Source organism: Polistes canadensis, unplaced genomic scaffold (assembly GCF_001313835.1).
Source record: "Polistes canadensis isolate GaletaPanama2010 unplaced genomic scaffold, ASM131383v1 scaffold_176, whole genome shotgun sequence".
NCBI lineage: Eukaryota > Metazoa > Arthropoda > Insecta > Hymenoptera > Vespidae > Polistes > Polistes canadensis.
Genome location: NW_014569723.1, coordinates 289,521 through 312,879, shown reverse-complemented (window position 1 = coordinate 312,879; position 23,359 = coordinate 289,521). Strand labels below are relative to the sequence as shown.

Sequence of the window (23,359 nt, the reverse complement as noted above, 5' to 3'; positions counted from 1 at the left end):
GATCATTTATCACGTCGATGAGATCCAGCTGTCGTCGAAACGTGCACGTGCTTTTGCTTTTCTTTTTTCTTTCTCTCTTTAAATCTCAAAAACACCATACGATACAGCACTTTAAGTGACAGAAAGGTTCGGTCTTTTTAACTCGTTCCAAATGGAATTCTGTATATTTTTCTACGCTTATGCGATCGAGAAAAAAGTCGTAGCTTCTCGTGAAGGGGTCGAGTATAAAGTCGTAGATCTTGCACGGTTTTCATGACACACAAATGGTAATGAGAAAATAGAAGTGTAGAAGAAGTGGTGTCTGATAAAAACTATTTGGACCGACCGACCAACCGACCTGTTGACTTCTTCGAAGCAGACGGAAATGTCATTGCCACGTTCCAACAAAAACTGAAACGACGCCAGCCTGCTTTTTAGTTTCCTTACTTGGACCTTTCAAGATTGCTGGTGGGAGGAGAAGATTAAGAACGGAAAAAAAAAAAATGAAAAAAAAAAAGTAAAAGGAAAAAAGGCAAAACGAAAAGACACATGGCACTATACAAACGCCACTGCCGTAAAGTGTTAGCGATATGCCCTCTGTCCTGCGAGAATCTTCTTCTTCTTTTTTTTGTTTTTCATCCTTCTTTCTTCTTATTCTCAGACCTGTTCTCTATCTTTCTCTCTCTCTCTCTCCCTTTTTCTTTATCTCTTTCGAACGATAAACCCTTTTGTCAGAGAAAGAAGGCAACATCTGGATAACAAACAACACATCTTCGCCTCTCGTAACATTGCTTTCTTCCATCCTTCTACTTTTTCTCATTCCCCCTTTTTTTTTTATTATATCCTACGTAAAACGTAATACGTAAAGTGACATTTCATTTTAACAACTCTTTATAATCCTTTGATACTTTTGATATGAAAAAAAAATGTTAGGTATAATAGTTTTATATTTTGATTTTATTTCTATATTATTGGGATTACCAATTAGAATAAAAAGGCATCAATCAAATGTTTAATTTTTTTTTAATTTTATAATTACTTATATTTATTACAAAATAATTATAAAAACCATTATTTATAATGTTTATTTTATAATGTGTTATTTAACAAAATATGAAAAAATATTATTGAAACATGTATTCTCTGATATCGTAAAATGAATTTACGTTCGTTATAGAAATTTCAAAACGTGATTTGCGATTTTAATCGAAGCGCGGATAGTTTCACACATACATACATTATACATTAAACTTCACGCGATAGGCCCATTAACGAGAAACGGGAAATCGTAAGATATCAAAGCATGGAGCGTGTTCGGTGGCCTCTTAATGCCATTGGTGCGTCGTGTAACCGAGGATCACGTCGGGCGTTCTTAGAACGCCCATCAAGCGGATATCTTTTTATGAGGAAGGATGCGCGAACATGCAGCTCGTCTAATCATTTTCAAGATTTCTTCGAACCTATCGTCTTCAGTATCTTTATCGTTCGAGTATATGCTTAAGTTTTGTTTAAATCGATACCATAATTAATATCATATTCATTACTTTTGTTTAAAATTAATCAGTATATTAACCATAATATAATGTCATATAACTTTAAAACCACACACGCATATTTTTATAATATCTTTAGTATGTTATCACAAATTTAATTACTAGAGAAAATCTTTGCTAATTGCAAATAAAAAATATCGCATTATTAAAAAGACATATTGAAAATTGTTAGATTAAATAAATATATCTAATAATTATTAATATTTATTATGATCCATGCAAATGTATTTATGCATTGGATGATTTCAAAAAATCAATTATTCTTTTTTTTTTTTGCAAGAACTTAAGAATCTTTTTTTTGTTTTAAATCTAAAAGAAAAAGGAAATCAATGAAAAATATCTCGAAAAAAAAAAGGATAATTAATTTTGAAAAGAACTTAGGAACTTTTGATCTACCTTGCGCGAATGAAAGGAGTAAATGCACGTAATGCGTATAGATCTCGAAAAGTAATTACTTTGAAGTAACATAAATATATCGTAGAAGAAAAAGAAGACGCACTTTTCAATTTGAAGACACGTGAGGATCTTTGAAAGACACTCGTTAGCCGTTCAGGAATGACATCGCGCGAACGATGAACATCGGCGCGATCTTGTCGTCGAGAGAACGATCCAGAATAAGATCGAGAATACGATCGATCGAACGAGCAATCGTCCTCCTAATTGAACCTGTCCTCTCTTTCTCTTAATTTCTCTTTCTTTCTTTTTCAAGAGCATCGCTTCCGATCGACCCGAATTCCAGCACGATTTTTTGATAATTATCCTCGTCCTCCTTTTCTTTTAGCTCTACGGCAAATACAATATAGCGAATTCTCGCGATTCTTTACTGTGTAATACATTTAAAAAGGATTTATGTAGAAAGTTTATTTGACAAATCCTATAACGAGAATTAATCGTTTCTCGTTAAATGTTCAAAATAAAATATCTAGGATCAATTGTTATTTGATGTTATCGAGAACAAATATTTTGATAGATTGGTCAGGTGTTTAGTTTGAAATGATTAGAGTTCAGCATCGTTAGATCCATTATTATCTTTTTTGTTTCTCTATTATTGATTTGATTTTTTTTTATATCGAATTAATCGTAAGCGGTAACTGTGAATTCATTTATTGTTTTCTTCTTTTGTGATTTAACATTTTTAACGAATAAAGTAGGATTCGTGATAAAATTGAATCGCCGAATTAACTGAATCAAGGCACAAATCAGGATCTTCCTTTTTCCAGACGATTGTTCTAACAATTGAGTTATCCAAGGGGACCCCTCCGGTCAATCTCCTCGCGAATGCTTATTTTATTTGTCATGAAGGTACTCGATCCCACAATATATTAACGATTAGAATACACCTTATGATTTACTATTTCATATAATTATAAAATCAAATAAACCGAATAAAATTAAATCCAACATATGAGATAATTTTATTAACGAAGATCAATTTAATTTCCATATACATTGCTAATAAAATGATCTCCCAACGAAGAATGTATGCATACTTTCAGATCGAAATATTGGAAAGTTGTCGATGTTCGTATAAACATTTCACATTTTTTACAAGCTTATCAATTGAAAAAAAGGAGAAAGGTTTCTCTGATACTTTTACAAGCACTTTCGTTTGTTCGTTCTTTCGTCAGAAGGCACTCAATAACGCTTTCCTCTCCACGTAGGCACGTAATACGTTCTCAGGACGTTAAACTCGAACGACTATCATACGGCCATTAGCTTATCAATGGGCAACCCCTTGAGCACGAGGGAGTACGAAAATAAAGCACTGAACCCCGTGAGAACTCAGGCACTTTCTTTCTCTGTACTCTTCTTTTTCTTTCAACACTTGCCGCTAGTAGCTTCGTTAAAGACAAACTTTTTCGGAGTAGAACGACACGTGGTACCGATCGGTGTCTTGTTCTCTCTCTCTCTCTCTCTCTCTCTCTCTCTCTCTCTCGCTCGCTTTATTTGTATATTAATCTCAAGAACACACTGACAAAAACGTTCTCGAGAAGTACGTTTTCGTAATAAACTCTTTGAAAAGAGAGAGAGAGAAAGAGTCACTTATAACAAACTCTTTTTCTTGATTACGTTCAAAAGTTTATTATTAATCTATAGAAAAATGTTTACTTTCTCACAACTGATATAAAATTCTCCGTGAGAATTTTCTCGATCCTTTACTTCATCTCCGTTTTTTGTTTTTTGTTTTTTGTCAATCCGTTTATTGTTGATTAATTGTTAATTTTACTTAATGTGATAAACTTGTCAGTTTTGTATTTTTTGATCGTTCTACGTTTATTTGTAATGATACAAAATGAAAATTCATAAAATATAACGTTTCGCAAATCGATAAAATTATTTTATCGAAACATCTGGATCGTGTTACAGTAAGTTATGTAAATTGAATCGAATTATTGGATACTGGAAGTAATTTAAGATCGGTTAGGATAAAAATAGCATAACGATCTGATCGGTTTTTCACAACGAGAGAGCCGTTCGATAAATTCGATCAAAAATTTGATCTTATCGAGAAACCGCAACCGGCTAGGTTTTCATCGGTACTTTTCTGCTTTCGTGCACGCGCGTGCGAATGCAGCTGCCTCGTCATCTTATATTAATCGGTCCTCGTCGTCATCGTCGTCATCGTCATCGTCATCGTCATCGTCGTTGTCGTCGTCGTTGTTGTCAAGAATACGAGAAGAGACACGATATAGAGGGATTTGAGAGGAAAGACGAAAGAAACTCGCTGAAACCGCGATCGGCCGCGACGTGTTACCGCAAGTGGCGCGTTAAAAAGCTCGATAACTTTGAGCCCAACATACGTACCTGCATAAGTACAGTCGGAAGCAACGATTTTCAAATTGTATTTGCATAAAATTTCTTTTTATTATTTAATGACATGGATATATATTGAGTGAGCCATTGATATTTTTCTTGATTTAAATTGATGACAATTTTTTCTCACTTCTTTTTTCATTGAATAAATTTTAAATAATAAAGTAGTTGTGTATTATACATTAAAAATGTTTCATATCTTTATTTTTTAATTATATTGTTAGAAGAGTCACGTAAAATTTGTGACTAATATTTTATAAAGATCCTAAAAATATTGTCTTTGCAATTTTATTTTGTCATGTTAACAAAAAAAACTTTATACTATTGATCACGATCAATATTTCTATATATTATAATGAAGAATATTTTAGGAAGAAATTTTGAATTGTTGAGATAATTTTTCATATTTTTTCAAACCGTTTTTTGATATATTCATAAACCATTTTTAAATGAGAATCTAATCATAATATTATAGTTATCCTGTATTTACTGTTTACGATATTCTCGGAAATAATCAATTGCCATCGATAAAATAGAAACAATTGTTTAACAAATCTCTTTGAAACTCGAAGAAAATCGTCACACTCGACTGTACATCAACTCTCTTGAAAGACCAACCGTATTGTCGCGAAGCAAAGACTACTCAGCCTTACGATTGAGAATGGTGTTCTCCTTCTTGGTGGATTGACTGGCCGAGTGTTATGTTTCCAAAGCCGCAAGATATGACGACGTTCATCCATGAGAACGTTGTCTTAGTCTTTTCTTTTATCTCTTATATTCCTTTGAAAATAATTTCTAAAAGATATCAGTATACTTCATAAGTCTTATACCTCGAACAGATGATATACAAAATAGTTTATCGTTAGTATATTTTCATGAAGAGAAATTTGATAAGTTTGAATGAATTTATTGAATACTACTCGCTCTTACATACAATAAAAATAGATTAGTAATTAAGGATTCGACTAGCAGGTATACCTAATTAAAAGCTAATGGGGGATAGGTTAGGTCGTTGGTAGGGTAATTCGATAGTTCAATAAACAAGGCTTTTCCTCCAGCTTCCTCCCTCGATCGTGGACCACAATCTCCCTCGTTGAAGAGAGCAGTAGCAAGAGCAGCAAGCAGCTCCCTTTACCCGCAGTCACATTATCCACGTGGGAAGTTTTGTTCGTTCTTACCACCTTCCATACTCTCTCCATTAAAGAGAATACCTTTTCTCTTCAATCTCCTACGTACAGACAGATTTCGATTCCTCTTCCGTTTTCTTATTGCAAGACAATACGATTGATTAATTATGACAAATATCAAAAACTATGAACATTGTGTTACGATTAAAATGTTCGACATTTGTAGACAAGCGCCGTCGTATCGTTAATTCCACAAATTTGAACACAACGTATAAATTCATCCTTATCAATAATACACCAAATTTATCAGCAATTTATTATCAAAGGATCATTTATATTTCACCGTGGATAGAAATTATTTCTTTAAATCGAAATCTCCTCTTTTCAGCTCTTTCGATTTTTCGATATTACCGAAGCAAGCGACTTTATCTGAGAGTCGAAGAACATTAAAGATCGAATCGCAGCATCCTCTTTCTCTTTTTCTTTTTCTTTTTCTCTCTTTCTCTCGGATTCTTATCTCCTTCCTTAATTGATCCCGTCCATTGACCCTTAATTATTCGACGATCTGTTGACCCTTCTCCCCTCTCTTCTTCTGTCTCTCTTTCTCAACCTCTGGTAGGACTCCTCCTCCCACACCTTTCGAGAGTAAAGACGGCACCGTTTTCCGTCGCTCTCTTAATGGATGCTAATTCGACGGCAGTATTACGGTGCTGTTTCTTAATTAGCTGCTCGTCTCTTCACGAGTACCGTAGCCAGGGGCTACGATCGATTTCTCGGGGCTAATTACTCGCTCGCCAGATCAAGAAAACAACATGGCCAATTCGATCACTGAGCTTCTTTTAACCTATACATGTAACCACGACGTTTTCGTTTCACAGAAAACACGATTATCCGAGTATTTTTATCGTAATGAGTTAGACGAAGACAGATAGACAAAGGACATTACAAGTAAAACAGTGACAGAAATAACGAAAAAGGGAAGAGACACTATGCTGGAAGAATTTCGTTATGGGGGAAGAAACGATGTGCCTTGAGTGAAGATGGGCTTTTCGAGGGAGGAAAGGAAGATCTTCAGAAAGTAAGAAAGAAAGAGAAAGAGAGAGAGAGAGGAGTCCATTAACATTCGGCGCGGCAAATTACAAGCCGAGACACTAATGGAACCAGCACGGGTGGCTGCCTTCTCGGTCCACCGGCCATTGATGGTGGGTGGTGGTGTTACCGTCATCTTCCTCATCCCACCACCTCATCTTCTTCTTCTTCTTCTTCGTCGTCTGCTTCTTCTTCTTCTTCTTTTCTTCCTCCTTTTACTTCGTCTTCTTGAAAGATGACGAAAGAGAGATAGAGAAAGAGAAGCTTCGCGATAAACACCAGGCACGGTTCTTTCCCGACAATGCGGCAAACCGAGTCTTCTTTCCTTTCGCGACACCAACTCCTAATCTCTAACATTTTCTCTCCTTTCAGTCCCCACAATTGCTCTCTCGCTCCTCTTGTCGTTAAAGACAAGTCAAGGAGGACCGGAGATTCGAGTCCCTTCATTGTCATTGTCTCTATATCTTTCTCTCTCTCTCTCTCTCTCTCTCTCTCTCTTTTTATTTCCCTTTCTCTCTTTTCTTCTTCATCTTCTCTTATTCTTTTTATTGGTGAACGTCGTCTGGTCGGTGACCGAGACCAACCGTCGCGAAAATTGCGAGAATGGAATCTTGTGGGACTACTTTTGAAGAGAAATTCTACATAATAAAGTTCGACGCGAGTTTACGAAAAACTTTTCATCACAGAAAGAAGAGAGAACAATTTTCGAAGGTTTGACGAAATTTTATATTCGTGTATATGTTCTGTTACATAGAGACACACGTATATATATATATATATATATATATATTCGTTACGGACTGCTTAATTATTCTACTTCTCTCTCGTTCTTTCACTCTTTTTTTCCCGTCACTTTAAAAGCAGATTATCAAAGAAATTACAGGAGCTCGATTTCGATTTTGGGGAGTGGCATGGAGATTAATTTGTGATATAAAGCATATATTCGAGTCGGGGTACGTCTGAAGTAAACGTGATCAGCCGGCCTCCTTGCATAACTTTTTTTTAAGCACCTTCGTCGGCGACGATAACGCGCGGCAAAGAACGTTGATCGATCGAACGATCGATCGACGCCGAAAACTCATGCTCACCTACTTAACCGTTGGAGAGTTGACTCTTAATGGTACAGAGAAAGGGTGATGAGGAGGAAGGAGGTGCGGCGCTTCGAAAGAAAAGAGACGAATACGTAAGATACACATACTCTTAAGGTGCCTCGGAAAAAGCATCTGTGTTTCTACAGAGTCGCAAAAAGTCATTTCCGTTTTTGGTGATGGAGGTGGAGAAGGTGGAAACGTTAATGCGAGAGCGAACTGAAATGCCACCAATAATGCCTACCTTCTTTTATGTCTTTCTCTATCTTTCCCTTCTTCCCCACTTTTTCTCTTTTCCCCTTTCTTTTTATTTTATTTCAAGTTTCTTACCTTACTTGACTACGGTGCAAATAATCGAGAGAGGATGTACAATGGAATTCACTGTAAGCGAATAAAAATTGCCACCAAATTCATCGTATTTATTACATATATATCTAGATTTACGATCATATTTTTCTTGAAAAAATTGTTAAGATATAATCGTGATCTTTTAATTTTCATTTATTTTCGATAGGTTTGATTGTAATGTTCTAATTGAAGTATACTTGATAATAATCAGCTACGAGTTATATTACTATGACTATTCTAACAAGAAAGACAATATTATAAGGAATATATTAAGACATTTTTTTGGTCTCTGTTTTTTTTTCTTCTTTTTTTTTACGAATACGCAGTCACGTCGTCTCTGTCGGCCAATTAAGTGGGCAAAGATCGGTAATTCGCGTCGTCGACATACCGCGCGAATTGCAATTTTAGATGCTCGTTTAGATAGCAGACCAGCGAAATCGCAGGGTCGTTCGTCATGTCTCGCACAGTAGAGAGAATGAAAGAAAAAAAGAAAAAGAAAAAGAAAAATAAAAGGAAAGAGAAGATCTCGCGCGTCTCGAATTTACGAGGCAATTTCGGCGGTCGATCCGTTAATTTCCGGCTGATAGGAGGCGCGATAAATTCGCGGAAATCTCGATTATCGATCTCCCTCGCGATTCTTACCGAATACCATCCGATCGAGTCTTATTAATTTGCCACGAAAGGCGACGCTTTTTGTTTTCTTTCTTTCTTTTCTATCATCCTCTTCTTTTTTATTCTCACCATTTGGAATAAATTTTTGTTAAATGAAATATAATCGTAAATTAAAAGTAAAATCATTTAAATAACGACGATCAAAATAATCGAAGCGACGAAAAAATCGTGGATTCACTATCTTATGTTCGATCTAACCTTTTTTATGAACTAAACATGTAAAATAAGTCCAAATAGATTTATTTCTCTATTTAAAGAATTTATTTAACATAGTGGTTAGATTACTTAACACAGCGTTAATTTGCCTATAGGATGTTCGTTGTTCGATCTTAAATTCGTGTTTTTTTTTTTTGTAAATATTGTTAAAGTCAATTCTTTTGTAGAATCAGCTGGTAGATGTACGATTAACAGAAAAGTAAAATGTTCGACATATGTTTGCCTTATTATTTAGGATTCTTCGCACCTTTTCTTGTACCAACAGACATTTTTCTTATTTTGAATGATTACCAACAGTCTGTCTGGGATTTCATTAAAACCTTTAATAAAACGATATAGTATAATAATCGGGTAACGTTTCTATCGTTTGTTTTGATAATCCCTATTTTAGAAATTATCATCCAATCAAGGTAGAGGAGAAATTCACAGGACGATTAAGTCGAACAATAACTTCAATCCTCTGGAAGCACGTATACTACTATAAATGTTTCTTACGTTCGTTCGCGGAGTGCAAAGCGTACCGACGACTTGCGTACGAACGAACGAACGAAGAGTTTCGCATCGAAGGGTGAATCTAATTCCGCGAAAAAAATGTGAAATGACCGGCGAGATGAGCACGAGTAGCAAACAGCAGCAGCAGTCTTTCTATTTCTCTCTCTCTCTCTCTTTTTCTCTCTAAAGTTCCTTCGTCTCAGAATCGAAAGGGCCGCGGCGCAGAGCTATCTCCAAGTGGAATTAGTTGCAGGCAATTTGCATCGAAATGCGAATTGATACGAGACTCGGTCTCATTCTCCTTTTACAAACACTCACGTACATAAGCATCGATGATGATCGAATCTATCTCTTTCTCTCTCTTTCCAATTCAACAGTCAATTCCTCAGATCGAGATCTTTTATGTATTCCGATCGATTGATGTGACCCGGTCGAGACGAATATTATGTTTTTTTATATTCATTTCTGGAATATCTTTATTTGAGTGTTTGTTGTATTTGTAACAATGAAAAAATAATCGAATAAGAAGTGATTATATGAGAATAACACTGTTGTAAGTCTTTAAAGCATCACTAAACTTGGTTAACGTATAAGGGAAATATTTACTAGTAGAGATCGATAAATTACCTTTATCCCTACCCCTTTTCCATCTCTCTAGCTCTTATAGTTTTCTAGTCTCCCTTGTGAGAGAGTCACTCTCGGAGTCGTGCGTGCTCTCCGGCCCTGACCGGTAGTCAAGAAGAAACTTGCTGCCGGCGAGTAATGGCCGTGGAATCGTCGCTTCCGTTTATAGAGATACCGGCTGCAGCTTTCTTTCTAAACGTGCGCGCGAGAGACTAGCGCACTTACACTTATATATATAGGGTGTATAGAAATCCTACGTATAAACAAATTTTCAAATGACCAAATTAACTCTTTGATACGAGTCTAAACTCTACGGTTGATATATTTTTCTAAATCACATTTTATTTTTCATTTATATTCTTCCATCAAGCAGTACAATTTACATTTACATAAATCATTTCCAAGTATATGATGTATTCTATCAAATTGATAAAACAATCAATAAACGTTTGATTTCTATATATCAAATAAATATATCAAACATTCGTTCTTATTTAACGATTCCAACTTACGCCTACCTAGATTAATTAAAACGAGACACCCTGTATGCACTTTGTGCGTTTACCATTCTGCCGCATACAATACAAACACGGAGAAAATGTAAAGAAGAAGGTTGGCGCGGAGTAAAGAAGCGTTGAGTGGAGGGTATAAGTTGAAAGAGTGGGGGGTTTAAAAAGGTCGAAGGATGGGGGAGAAAACATACGAGTGAACTGGCAGCTGCAGCGTGGACAATAAGCACGTCGATACGTTCCTGTCTCTTCCTTCTTTTCCCTTCGTACGTGCACGTTCCACGCCTCCTCCCTCTCTTTATACCCTCTCCGCAATCCCCTCCCAGTCCCCTCCACTGCACCCCTCGCGTGCCCTTCTCGACTACCACACGCGAGCTATCTTCTCTCGGTTACCTTGTCTCTTTTTATTCCCGAAGGAGTATCGATGCGTTAGAACCTTAAGCGGACATCCGCGACTCGATTCTCTTGAAGAAGAGATGAACAGGGGGATGGTCGAGACGAGGGTGGAGGGGAAAGATCCAAGTTACTCTTTCTTTAATTATCTTTCGATGCAACAATGTTTTCTCAACTTTTTCTTTTCTCTTTATTTGGTTGGAGTTTCGGTTCCTTTCATTCAAGCATACCTACTTTTATGGTACCGCTATTTTTTTATTTACATATGTATTTATACATATGCCTACTCGTAGTCCATAATTCATTTGTCTGCGCATCATGGTTATTCGTATATATATATATATATATATATATNATGAACGTTCGTTTCTATTTCTATTTGTTTGTTTGTTTGTTTGTTTTTCTTCATATAAATTAGAAGAAACAAATTATTTATATTTCTTTTTTTCTTATTTATATTAATTTTTATTTATATATTCTATCGAGTCGATAATTTGCTGTATAGATAATTTATATTTACATATATTTTGGGGGGGAATCTATGATAAAAAGCAAATTGTGCTAGCTTTCGATCAGGTTTTTGTAAGGAAAGAATTTTGAGTAAACTCTATTGAAGCATATGCATGAGAGTCTTAGGAAAGTCTTTAGAAACAAGTCGATCCAAGAAAAGGTACACATAGGTTATTATTAAAGGGAGGACTCGTCCCTAGTTTCTTCTTTGCCATGGCTTGTCTAGTAAAAGCGAAAGAGAACGAGAGGAAGAGATAGAAAGAAAAAGAGATTCCGGAGATCGGTCGAGAATACAATACAGGTCTCGACTTCCGATCATTAGAAGCCGTTAGAATGAAACTTCTTCTCTTTTATACAGACTCGATGGGACGCTTAGTTGCGATTCTTTTTTCGAACAAACCCAAGTATTAACCTGTTTGTTAAAACGGTTCACCGAAGTTCACATTTTTAAATTCGATAATTTAATAAGTAAAACATCGTTTGATTTTTCGTTGAAATAAATAAACCCTTCTAATATAAATCAAATAATAAAGATCAAATATCGAAAATAAATATACAGTGATTGGAATAAAAAATAATTTTATCATATAAATTAGTCGTTGGAAATGGATGATCAACTAACTAAAATGATATTTGTAATCAAATCTTTATTAGGATGATGTAGTTAACGTAACATTTACATATTATACGAGTATAAAAAAAAAAAACTAAAGTATACTTTATTAGGTTTGTAAGATAAACTGTTAAACGCATTTTCCACGTGGCTTTACGCGCATGGTAATTACCATCGAGCGCGAACTAACTCGACGAGAGCCAAGATTAGCCATTATCGATAAACTTAATTAACGCCTGAGATTTATCGTACGCGAACGTAGAAAAAATCATCTGCCCGATAGAATTTCTCTGCTTATCCGAAGATAGATAATTGCAAATAATAATTATAATCGATGATAAAGCAGATTATAGATATTCAATTGAAGGAAGGAAAAAAAATCAATCAAATTGTAAGGATCAAACTACATGCAACTCGACAACTGATATAATAAATAAGTGATAGTGACCGAACTCAAAGGGCACTGTACGTTTTATGTTCTCGATTCTTCGTGGAAGTCTTAACACCATAGTCGAGCCCTTTTCACAAGAAACGATAAAAATTATCTTGAAAACCATTTATCTGGAATAGTATCGAAATATGCAACCAAGATTCTTTCTCTTTCTCTTTCTCTTTCTCTCTCTTTCGAAAAGTCAATGTAAGTTTCTGCAGAGAAAATTTATGTCGAAGTATTTCTAATCTTATCGTGAGCGTAGAGAAATATTTCATTTACTTTTCGCGAGAGATTACATTTTTAGATTTATCGATTTATTTAATACTTCCCGATCTAGATCAAGTTTTATATCAATGCACCTTTTGTGTTTATCTTCAAGTTTATTTTATATTTATAAAAAAAATAATTATTGACATTATAAAATTATTTATAATATTACATTTAGTTTTTATATTTATGAAATTATAAAATAAAAAATATATTAAACCCATAACTCTATTCTAATTTCTTATCTTTATTATTTCAGCTGTACGTCGAAATATGTGGGGGAGTACTGTCAACATTTGAACCCTTGTCATACCGGACCTCGTTGTCAAAATGGTGGTTCCTGTAGAGTAAGAGAGATCATCGGAGGTGGGACACCATCGTTCACATGTTCTTGTCCTGTTGGATTCACTGCGAGTCTCTGTGAAATTCCAATCGACAATGCCTGCGATTCTTCGCCCTGTCTCAACGGTGCCACCTGTAATCTTAAATCTCTGCGCGAGTACATGTGCACGTGCGCGACAGGCTATACGGGTAAGTTGATCTTAAATATCATTTAAGAAATATAAATAAGATAGGGATAAATTTAAGATCGATTAAGAAGTAGGAAGAAAATATCGGATGATTAACGACAATGATCGTCCCACGCTAAAAAAAAAAACTTCAGAAATTGATATAAGTATCCACGCATAAATATATATATATATATGATATAAGAATTTTTTTTTACATTCACACGTTAATCAGTAGCATAGGAACAGTCGTATTTCGAGTAGCGATGCTCGGTGATATATTTGTGATTATGGAAGCGAAGGTTGCAATGAAAACGTCGACGTTTTACCATATTATTATTATCGTTATTCGTCATAAATAGAGTGGGCAGGAAGGTAAGAGCAAGCAACGAGTACGGAAGACAGCGATTGCGTTACGATCGTCTAAGAATGTCGGCGGCTTTATAATATATTGCGGGAAATAAAGTGAAAATTTTAACGATGATGACCGCTCGTAGAAGGCACTCGCCAACGACGCTCGTCAATCCGTACGAATCGCGGAAATGGGAGGCAATACCGTGGATAGTTTCTTATCTTTATAGGGATGTGCACGTTCGTTCGAAAAATAAATCCGAGGAAGGGAGAATTCAATAAAAGGAGAAAGAGAGAGAGAGAGAGAAGAGACTGCGTTTGCCGGATAATTGGCCAAGTGCAAGGCAACGTTTCACTGTGGCGGTACTCTTTTGAATCAGTGGTTCTCCTTTTCTAACGCCCTTCGATATACCAATCAATCGAATTTTTCTCAACTATCTTTAGATAAGATGTGATATCTCATAGATTCGAGAAATATTTTAATCTTTAAATTCATAACGAATAAAGAAAGAACTCTCTTTTTTTTTAATTTCTATGTGTTTTCCATATTAAATTTTGTAATAAAAAGTAAACTTAATTAATATAAAAGAATTTCCAAATTTATAATAATAATTTTTAATAATACAAATTTGTTAATATAACAGGCTTTAATAATTTATTTTGATATGAGTATATAATATAATTTAAGAGTAAAGTTTTTGAAATGTTTGTAAATATCGTGAAAAAAAAGGAAAGAGAACCACTAGCAAACATTCAAGTACAAGGCTGTTAAAGATGTAGAAGAAAAGATATTTTAAAGAGAAAGAGAACAAGTAGCAACCTTAGTAATTAGTTCCACTAATCGGTAAACCAAGAGAAGGGATGAGATAGTACCTTTTCTGCCATACATGATCGCCCTATCAACGTTAACTGGCATGTGCAAAGATATCTTTACTTAGCCGAGGGAGTGTATAAGCCTTTGCCAGATATAAAGTTAATTTATTCTCTCGCTGCGATTTGATAACCTTATAATTTTATCCTGCACTCTTTAAAACATCGTTTTACGCAGTCATCCATTACAAATAGAAACTTTAATGATGTATTTAATTTCAAATTAATTTCAAATGTTTGACGATACAAAAAAGATACAAACTAATTGAAAACAATGAAAAAATTTAATCGTAAAATTATTTCGAATTTTTTACCTGATTGATTTAATTAATTAGAAGTTTATTATCATAAGGACAATATTTAATGAGTTTAATTCCATGTTTTATAAACATAATGCTATTTTATTGTAATAAATTTCTTATTTTTTTTTTTACATTAACTCTATTTTATTATTTACTACTTAAGATAATAATTGATCAAACTTATCCAATTCTGACGGTAATGCATGTTTTAAAATCATATTTTTTTGTTCACAGGTGATCATTGCGAACGTGAAGATTTTTGTGCTCCGTCACCCTGTCGAAACGGTGCCGAGTGTCGTTCGTTAGAGGACAATTACAAGTGCACGTGTTCGTCGGGTTTCGCAGGACGGAATTGTGCCGATGACATCGATGAATGCGAGAGAAATCCGTGCAAGCACGGTGCCTGCAAAAATATTCATGGATCTTACAAGTAAGTCCTTAGTATAATGAATTTCTCATTTATTTTAATGATATTCGTTAATTCATATTATCCTAAGCGTTAGATTATTTAAAATAACAATCCTCCGATCGAAAGATAAGATTTTATTGATCATCATTATTAAAATAAATAATAAATAAGTATACATATATCTCTCGTTTGAATATATTTATATTATTGTTATGTATAATTTAATTAATTTAAACAAATCGATTTCATCAAAACCCTCAGTCCTCATTTAATATTTAACGAGCATCCACGAGGGAGAATTACTATTCAGCCGATCATTGTATTCAATACGTGTGAAATAATGATTGGTAACGTGAGAGAGGTCTCTAGAGTTGTTAAATAATTTATGAAGAAATATTTTATTCAATATATGGCAGGATATAAGCTTCATTTATTGATAAATTATCGTAATAACAAATGATAGGATTGTCTAAGATTTTCGAATGTCGATAATACAATATAAAAACGTATTTAAAAATGATCAAAAAATTGTCCCTAATATTTTTTAAAAAGAGCTAGAAAATTTATTGACATTTTCTCACATGGTCAAATACTACTTACAAATTCTTCTTCTTCTTCTTCTTCTTCTTCCTCTTTACGTAACGGTGCCTACATCGAACAGCGAACCGAGCTTTGATAATACAAAGAACGATAAAGGTCCTATTGTCGGATCGACGTAGGATAAAAAGCTGGAGCGGATGTGCACGGTCACGATCTCGGCATGTGGTTAATCGATTATGCTAGTAGATATAGAATTTACGCAGTTAAGATCTCGTTGTTAACGCGATAAAAAGAAAGGAGGGAAAATAAGAGAAGGAAACGAAAAAGAAATAGAAAAAGAACAAGAAAAAGAAAAAGAAAAAGAATAAGAAGAAGAAGAAAAAATAATAGATCGAGTGAAGTGGATCGAGATACGATAGAGATTGGCTATGATAATGCTTAGGATAAAGGGGGCAAGAAGAAGAAGAAGAAGAAGGGGGATGGAGGGTGGGAGGGAGGGAGAGGACTTGCAGCAAGTGTCGTTCGTATTTTGCCGCGCAATTACCGATTGTATACGGACGGTGGAGCGCGGAACGCGGAATGCGGAACGCATAACGACGCGGAACAACAACGTGGAACAACGAGGACTCATCGACTCGATCCCACGGCTCATTATGGATTTATTCGTAATTCAACGTTGCGTCGTCTTTCGGACGAAAGCGTCTTTCGTCTCCGCCCTCGAATTCTCATCTCCTATCTCGTAATCCGAAAAAGAGCGGAACGATCCTCCGATATACCTATGTACGTTCTCTTCCTTTGAGCTTTCGAAAGACATCGGTGTAATAAAGTTAACTATAGGCCTCTGAGACAATTTTTCAATTAAAATACCAAATTCTTTATTTAAATGCAAATCTTTCCGCTTGATTATACTTTGAAATCATTTGAAGTAGACCACACGTGCCACTTATTGTTAATGATAACTTGTATTCTTTTATTTATTGCGTTAATTTGTCGTAGTTCTTTTTTTTTTTCTTTTTGTAACCCTTTGTAGAAGATCAACTCATATACATAATATATGTACGCGTTTAACGAGCCAATAATACTTTCGAACCAAACAAAAATGATAAATATTAGCAATAAAGTGGATTATGTTGAAAATACGATTGCGATCAGTTTTACCTTTTTTGTTTTTTCTTTTTCTTTATTTTTATTTTAATTTTCGATGAGATCGGGGGGGTCAAAGTTAAAGAGAAGGTCGGATTGCATGATCGAAAAGGATAAAGTAAAAAAAGGAAGGAAGGAAGGAAGGAAAAAAGGAAAGGGAAGGAAAGGAAAATAGGGTTGAAGAAAGAAAAGGAAGGAAGAAAGTGCATCGCGGAAAAGAAACGAGCTCGACAAAAACTGGTTTCACCCGGGGACTCTCGATGCCGGGTGGCGAGGAGAACATAAATCCGCGCTTTGTTGAGATCGAGTCGAGATTAATCGAGGACCGAGTCGAGCTGACTGCACGAGGCCAGATAATGTCCCTTGGGCTCTACATTATATTGAATTATATCGGCTTCGATGCCGTTCGCCCAGAAACTCTCTGTCTTTCGATCTATGCTTATCCTTTTATTTTTATTGACAATGTTTTTATTCCAATGTATAACACAGACGTAAACGATGTATAACTAAATCATGAAACGTGCAAATTTATTTATTATTTTTTTTTTAATAGGATTGTATAAAAACTATTTACTTCATACATAGTACATATGTATTAATTGCATCACAAAAAAATGCAACTCGATGGATAACCATTTCTGTTCATTTTATTGGGTTGTTCGGAAAATTTGTGTCGCTTCTCTGTATCGAAAGATATATACTACCGATCAAAATTATTTGATCGTCTTCGAAAATAATAGAAAGTTGACTTATTGATTATTTATGAGAATATATTACTTTGACAAAATTGCAGGAGTTGTTATTTAGAATACCAAGAGCATGTAACAATACTAATAGCAAAATGTGACTATTTGGATGAAGCTAATAAGATTCAAATATTTTATAAACATTTATATTATTTTGTCGTGAAGATAAACGTCTGAGAATTGATTTCCATTATTTATTTTTGCAAATGTTGTAACTGTTGTACCTAGTAAAATAATGTTAACCGTTAATTAATGCGAATGTATTAACTCGTGTAATGAAATGTAATATTGTAGATAATATCGAACTAATCGTATAAATCTATAAAATCTTTACTTGTAATTTTAAACATTTATTCTAACTTAATATTTATTTGAAGATAAATAATATGGAAAAAAAAGATGGATATGATTGAAAAATCGATGAGAATAAGACAATTTTCTGCTGGAATGTAACTGTATCGATCTATGTGTAGTAAATAGATAAATATATTGAAAGAAATCAGGGAGTCGAGAGAAACACAAAGAATGTAGGCGTGACGTGATTAGGCGAGTTAAAAGCACCAAGAGTTCCCTCATCGCGATACCGATCGCGTCCTCGAATAGCCGTAGATTCTTGCAAGCGTGCACGGAGGAGCAATAACGCTCGATCGAGGCTAATAAAGACTTTGATGTGCCACGGCTGACCGCTGAGTCTGACCGCCAGGTGGTACAGGTAGGAGCTACTATATTATTAAATAGTTATGGTCGATCGAGGGACGAGGGCGGATCGTGTAGCTTGCCGAGGACAAATGCCTTATAGCGAGAAAATTTACGCGAGCTCGTGTCTTGGCACGAGATAACGATTCGTTTAATGTTTACTATAAGCTTTCGGTGCCTGGAATCTTGAGCTTCATTCGAAAATTCAATTTTGATTTTTGAAAGAAATGACATCTTTTTTGAATTATAATAAAATTCTTCCCACCGGTTGGATTATTTTAATTGTTAATTACATTTCTTACATTTAATGGGGATCATTTAATATCATTCCGACTAATTATTTTATTTTCGAACAGTTAATTATAATGGTTCTTACATTTTATAGATTCATTAAGAATCGTTGCAACAGGTTTTAAGAAAGAAATTGTTGGATTTTTCTTATATACATATTATTTATTCAAACATTCAACCAATCTAGATTTTTTATTAGAAATTATTTTTATCAAAAATAATAATAATAATATTCCTTTTACATTTAGCTCACGTTTATCTATGCTGTGTATGCGAGTAACAAGTCGACCTTACGGAACGTACATTTATTGGAATGTAAGAAAATATTAAAAGCAATGTGAAGTTGTTAACCGCATCTCGGGTGGGAAGTTGCACGCATAAATACTTGTTTACACTTCGTCGTGGGATATTAACTTTTCGCGTTTCATTTCTTCATTCATCTTGTCCGCTTGAAGGAGTAGGTACATATCGATATGGATTCAGGGCTATAAACTGGCATGGTGGATGAGTGAACATGAAAGAGATAGAAAAAAAAAAAAAAAGGTAAAAAGGAGAAAAAGGAAAAAGAAAGAAAGAAAGAAAGACAGCACGCGCGCGCGCCCGCGTTAGGGGCAGGATGTGATTTATGAAATAATCTGCCCGAAGTGGAATTTAATTGAGCAGAGGCGAGCCAAAAGGAAAAGTAAATGGTATTTCTTAGCCTTCTTCGATGGGTCCACAATAAATGTTGATAAATGTTCATAAAGGATTATAATTTTGTAATTTTTTATCATTTTGTAAATATCTTCTGATTGTTATTTAAATTTTCGAAATTTTATAAAAAATATTCAAACATTTTAGAATGTTCATTGATTATAAGGAATATTTTACAATGACCATGGTGTCCGCCATGAAGATTTTTAGAATTTCATTATGTTATCGCCTTCATCGATTCTCGATCATAAACTCGATGTTATATAGAATAATATTGAATTCTAATTGAATCATTCGAATAAAATGCTTGTAAATTAATACATACCTAAGTGCTTATGTATACTCGGAAAACTCAAAACGATGGTATCATCGTTCACGTCGAGCTATCATTTTTTATCTTATTAACATATAGAAACGTTTTTTTCTATGTCAATCATAGACACTGGGTGTGGCGCTACAATTATCTCGACCACCTTGAATTATTTCTTCGTTTATTAGCACACACACATATATTGTATATACATATACAAAATATGTATATTAAAATAAAACAATAAACTCTTCTTATAATTCAATTTATTTTTCTTATGTAAACACAGAAAATTATATATGAAACATATACAGTATAATTTATCTTTATTTTTAGCTAACCAACATTAATCTTCGAATATAAAATGAAAAAAATTAATAATGTGTTTCGTTTGATAATAGCCGAAAAAAAAATGAAATAAGATAGATATACGTTTACAATCTTCAAAGATCGCTAAAAAAGGTTTTACGATTCGTTCACCGATTTTAATGTAAAATAAAAAGGTAGATTAATAAGTGTGTGAAAACAAAAAAGAAAAGAGGAATCAGCCAGTGGTAAAGAAATCCGTGTAGCAAGGTCGAATTTACTCGAGTTTAGGTTTCTCGTAGTTTCGAAGCACTATAAAGAAAGCCTAGAGCTCTCAGCAAGAGGTCAGACAGGTCGACGAGCGTCCATGAAACCTTCGTTCGTTCGTTCGTTCATTCGTTCGTTGGAAGGAAGGAAGGAAGGAAGAAGGACTCTTCACCGCTGGCGTTGCTGCTTTTGCTGACGGAAAGAAAAAATAAGGATCTCGAGCAATCCGAGGAACCTGTTTCCCTGGTGGAGAGCAACCGATAACTACGTGCTCGGCATACCGAGCGCACCATTTTCGAATTTCCTCCGAATAACGTAGCCGACGACGACGTCGTTAAGCTTGAGCACCATTAGACGACGTTGCCTCTCTTCTTCTTCTTCTTCTTCTGCTGCTTCTTCTTCTTCTTCTTCTTTGTACTCTGCCAACGTAGAAAAATACCACTCTTTTCTTCCATCTCTTTCTTCTCGGCACGCGTGCTCGAATACCCTTACAAATCTTTTTTTCCTCTTTCTTTCTTTCTTTTTTCTCTCTCTCTCTCTCTTTTTCTCTCCTTTTTTTCTCTTTTTTCTCGTAGATAGTTCCAACTATTTTATTCTTGTTCTTCGAATAGCAAACCTTTCAAAGTCTACATCGCTTATGTAGTTTCCTTTCTTTCTTACCAAGTTCGACGATTTAACTACAACATTCGAGGAATCTCTACGGGTTATCCGTTACATCATGAACTAACTTTCTCAATGAGAACACTTGATATTTTGTTAGAACTCCAACGTGTTTTCTTATTGTTCTTGTTTTATATTTCTACCGGTTTTCTATGCGAAGTTATGCTTAAATTGAATAAGACAATTCGAAATAAATATCCAGTATCTTGTTATAATTCGATTAAATTTTAAAAATTGTAGGTTTTTAATTAATGTTCAATTTTAAATTACAATAAGAATGTAACTGAGAAAGATATTTATCTTTTTATCTTTTAGTAAGCTTGAGAATTCTTTTTTTAAATTGTCTGTAAATTATTTTACCAATAAGTATAAGACAAATTTCATCTATTTGCATGATAAAACGATTATTCATTTCTTTTTTATATGTTTCTATTAATATTCACACCATGGAAAGATATTTTCGTAACGACAGCTTTCCTTACCTCATAAATCAACATGACCGAGTTCAAATAGCTTTCTAGAAGGGCATGCAAGTGCTGCGATTATTGGAGGCGATTATCGATGCCGGATAATCGAGCCCGACCTCGTAGAACGATTCAGTATCACCGCAAGAATGAAATTAGCGCTCTAGGTGACGTAATAATTCCTGTCCCAACGATACTGCTAGTAATTATCAGACCTATTGCGCACGTGTGCACAATCTAATTCAATAAGTAGTTTAGATCGATGATCTTTGATCTTTCTATTCTTTCTTCAAAAAAATGAAAAGCATAATCAGATTCTTCGATAAATTTCTATTTAGGTTCGTAACAACAACGTGTAATTAGTTTAGACATTGATAAGAATTACAATTGTAGGACTTAAAAAATTACATTAAAAACATTCGATAGTTTAATTTAAATATGTCTCATATATTTTTAATTGTATTATTATTTATTACTTCTTTAAACCACAGATCAATAATACAAATAATTTACTTTTTGTTCTCATAAATTTCATAATATTAGGAAATATTTTTATGATTATTTCAAATCATATGAGCATTGTCACTTTATTTATCAAATTTTCTATACATATATACCAAATTACAAAATATTTAACATTAGTAAAGGACCTTCGAATTTTGTATTTTATAGATCTCATAAATAGACAAGGTATATTTTTTTAAGACGAAAAAAGGTAAAAATTTGTCGATAGATAAATGCAAGATTAAAGGTTATCAGGTGGCGCATGCGCGAGGAAGACTCGACGCGAACTGACGTAACGATTATCGAGTCGAACCAATTCAGGCAATTACGTCGGTGGGAAAGCGGCCGGTCGGTGGTGCGTTCTCCATTAGTCGCGTTAATCCGGCGATATGCTCCTTACTTTACGCACGATGCATCCGTTTACGTCATAGACGAACAGCGGACACACAATGCTCAACGCGGAATTAATCGTGGCCTCGACGAGGGCGCGATTAATCAGACATAATTGAGGATTCTTGCGTGTATATACGTGGAAAGAACGACTAGTTGTTGTATTATACGATTTATAGTATTTATGCGATTATTATCATTCTAATATGTGATACATTGTTCCTAATCACGTATCATAAAGTGTTATAATATAGTCTATAATTTAAGATATTTAAACTGTATGAGATGTTTTTGAATTTATAATTTTATTTCTTACAAAGCTAACGGTAGTTAACACGAAAGCAAATAAATAGAAATTATATATAATAAAAAATTTTTTAAAAGTGCATTCGACTTTTTTTGAGTTAATTAATGTTTTTTTTTTTATTTTACGATTCGACTTAATTCATAAATTTTGTAATAAATGAAATCTAATAATTTAGGAAGAGAATGTAGAATACTCGGAGAATTAGAACTACAATAGAAATTCTTGCACAATTTTTAAGATTGCATCTCTTTCGAGATATTGAAATAATCCAAATGTATAAATAGTACATCTACTTGCGTGTCATTAAATAATAATGACAATTATGAATATAAAAAAAACATATTCGAGAGAGATCGCTAAAGATTCTCTGTATCCTGCCACGAGTATACAAAAGCATATATCCATAAATACATAGAAGTAACTTCCGTTATTTTTCTCGTGTAACCTAGGAATATATTTTTCCAACGATTTCCATCGAGGCTAGATAATTAAACCTTGTTTTACGTAACGTCATCGTCCTCGCGTTTAATATTATCCTTCATACACATATTAAGAACACCGAGTAGAACATATCCCCTTTTCGTATCCCATTAAAATTCCGATTCACGTGAACTCTCAACGTATACAGATACATTCGCTTGGCTTTTTTCACCAAAATTACTTTTTACCGTCCGAATCCTTGGTAAAAGGATAACAAAAAAGAAATTAAAAAATGACCCTACGCGTGTGTAACAACACCGTGGATCAAGCGTCGCTTGCTTACTTCCTCTAAGGACGTACTTAATGAAGGATCGAGATCGTGCGTTCGAGGTAAGATCAAGCGAGACGGAGAGACAAAGTAGGGAGAGGAAGGTTATTAAGCGAAGGGTCGTTT

General features: G+C 34.3%; 1 protein-coding gene across 1 annotated transcript in view; it reads left to right on the top strand.

Moving 5' to 3' along the window:
- Nucleotides 1-524: 524 nt before the first annotated feature.
- Nucleotides 525-23,359, top strand: part of LOC106789311 (neurogenic locus Notch protein) — a 104,465-nt gene continuing 81,630 nt past the window's right edge. Inside the window, exons 1-3 of the mRNA XM_014753410.1 lie at nt 525-560; nt 12,987-13,258; nt 14,994-15,189. Of these exons, the coding sequence (XP_014608896.1) occupies nt 529-560; nt 12,987-13,258; nt 14,994-15,189 (500 nt within the window). The 5' untranslated portion in view covers nt 525-528. The remainder of the gene's footprint in view (nt 561-12,986; nt 13,259-14,993; nt 15,190-23,359) is intronic.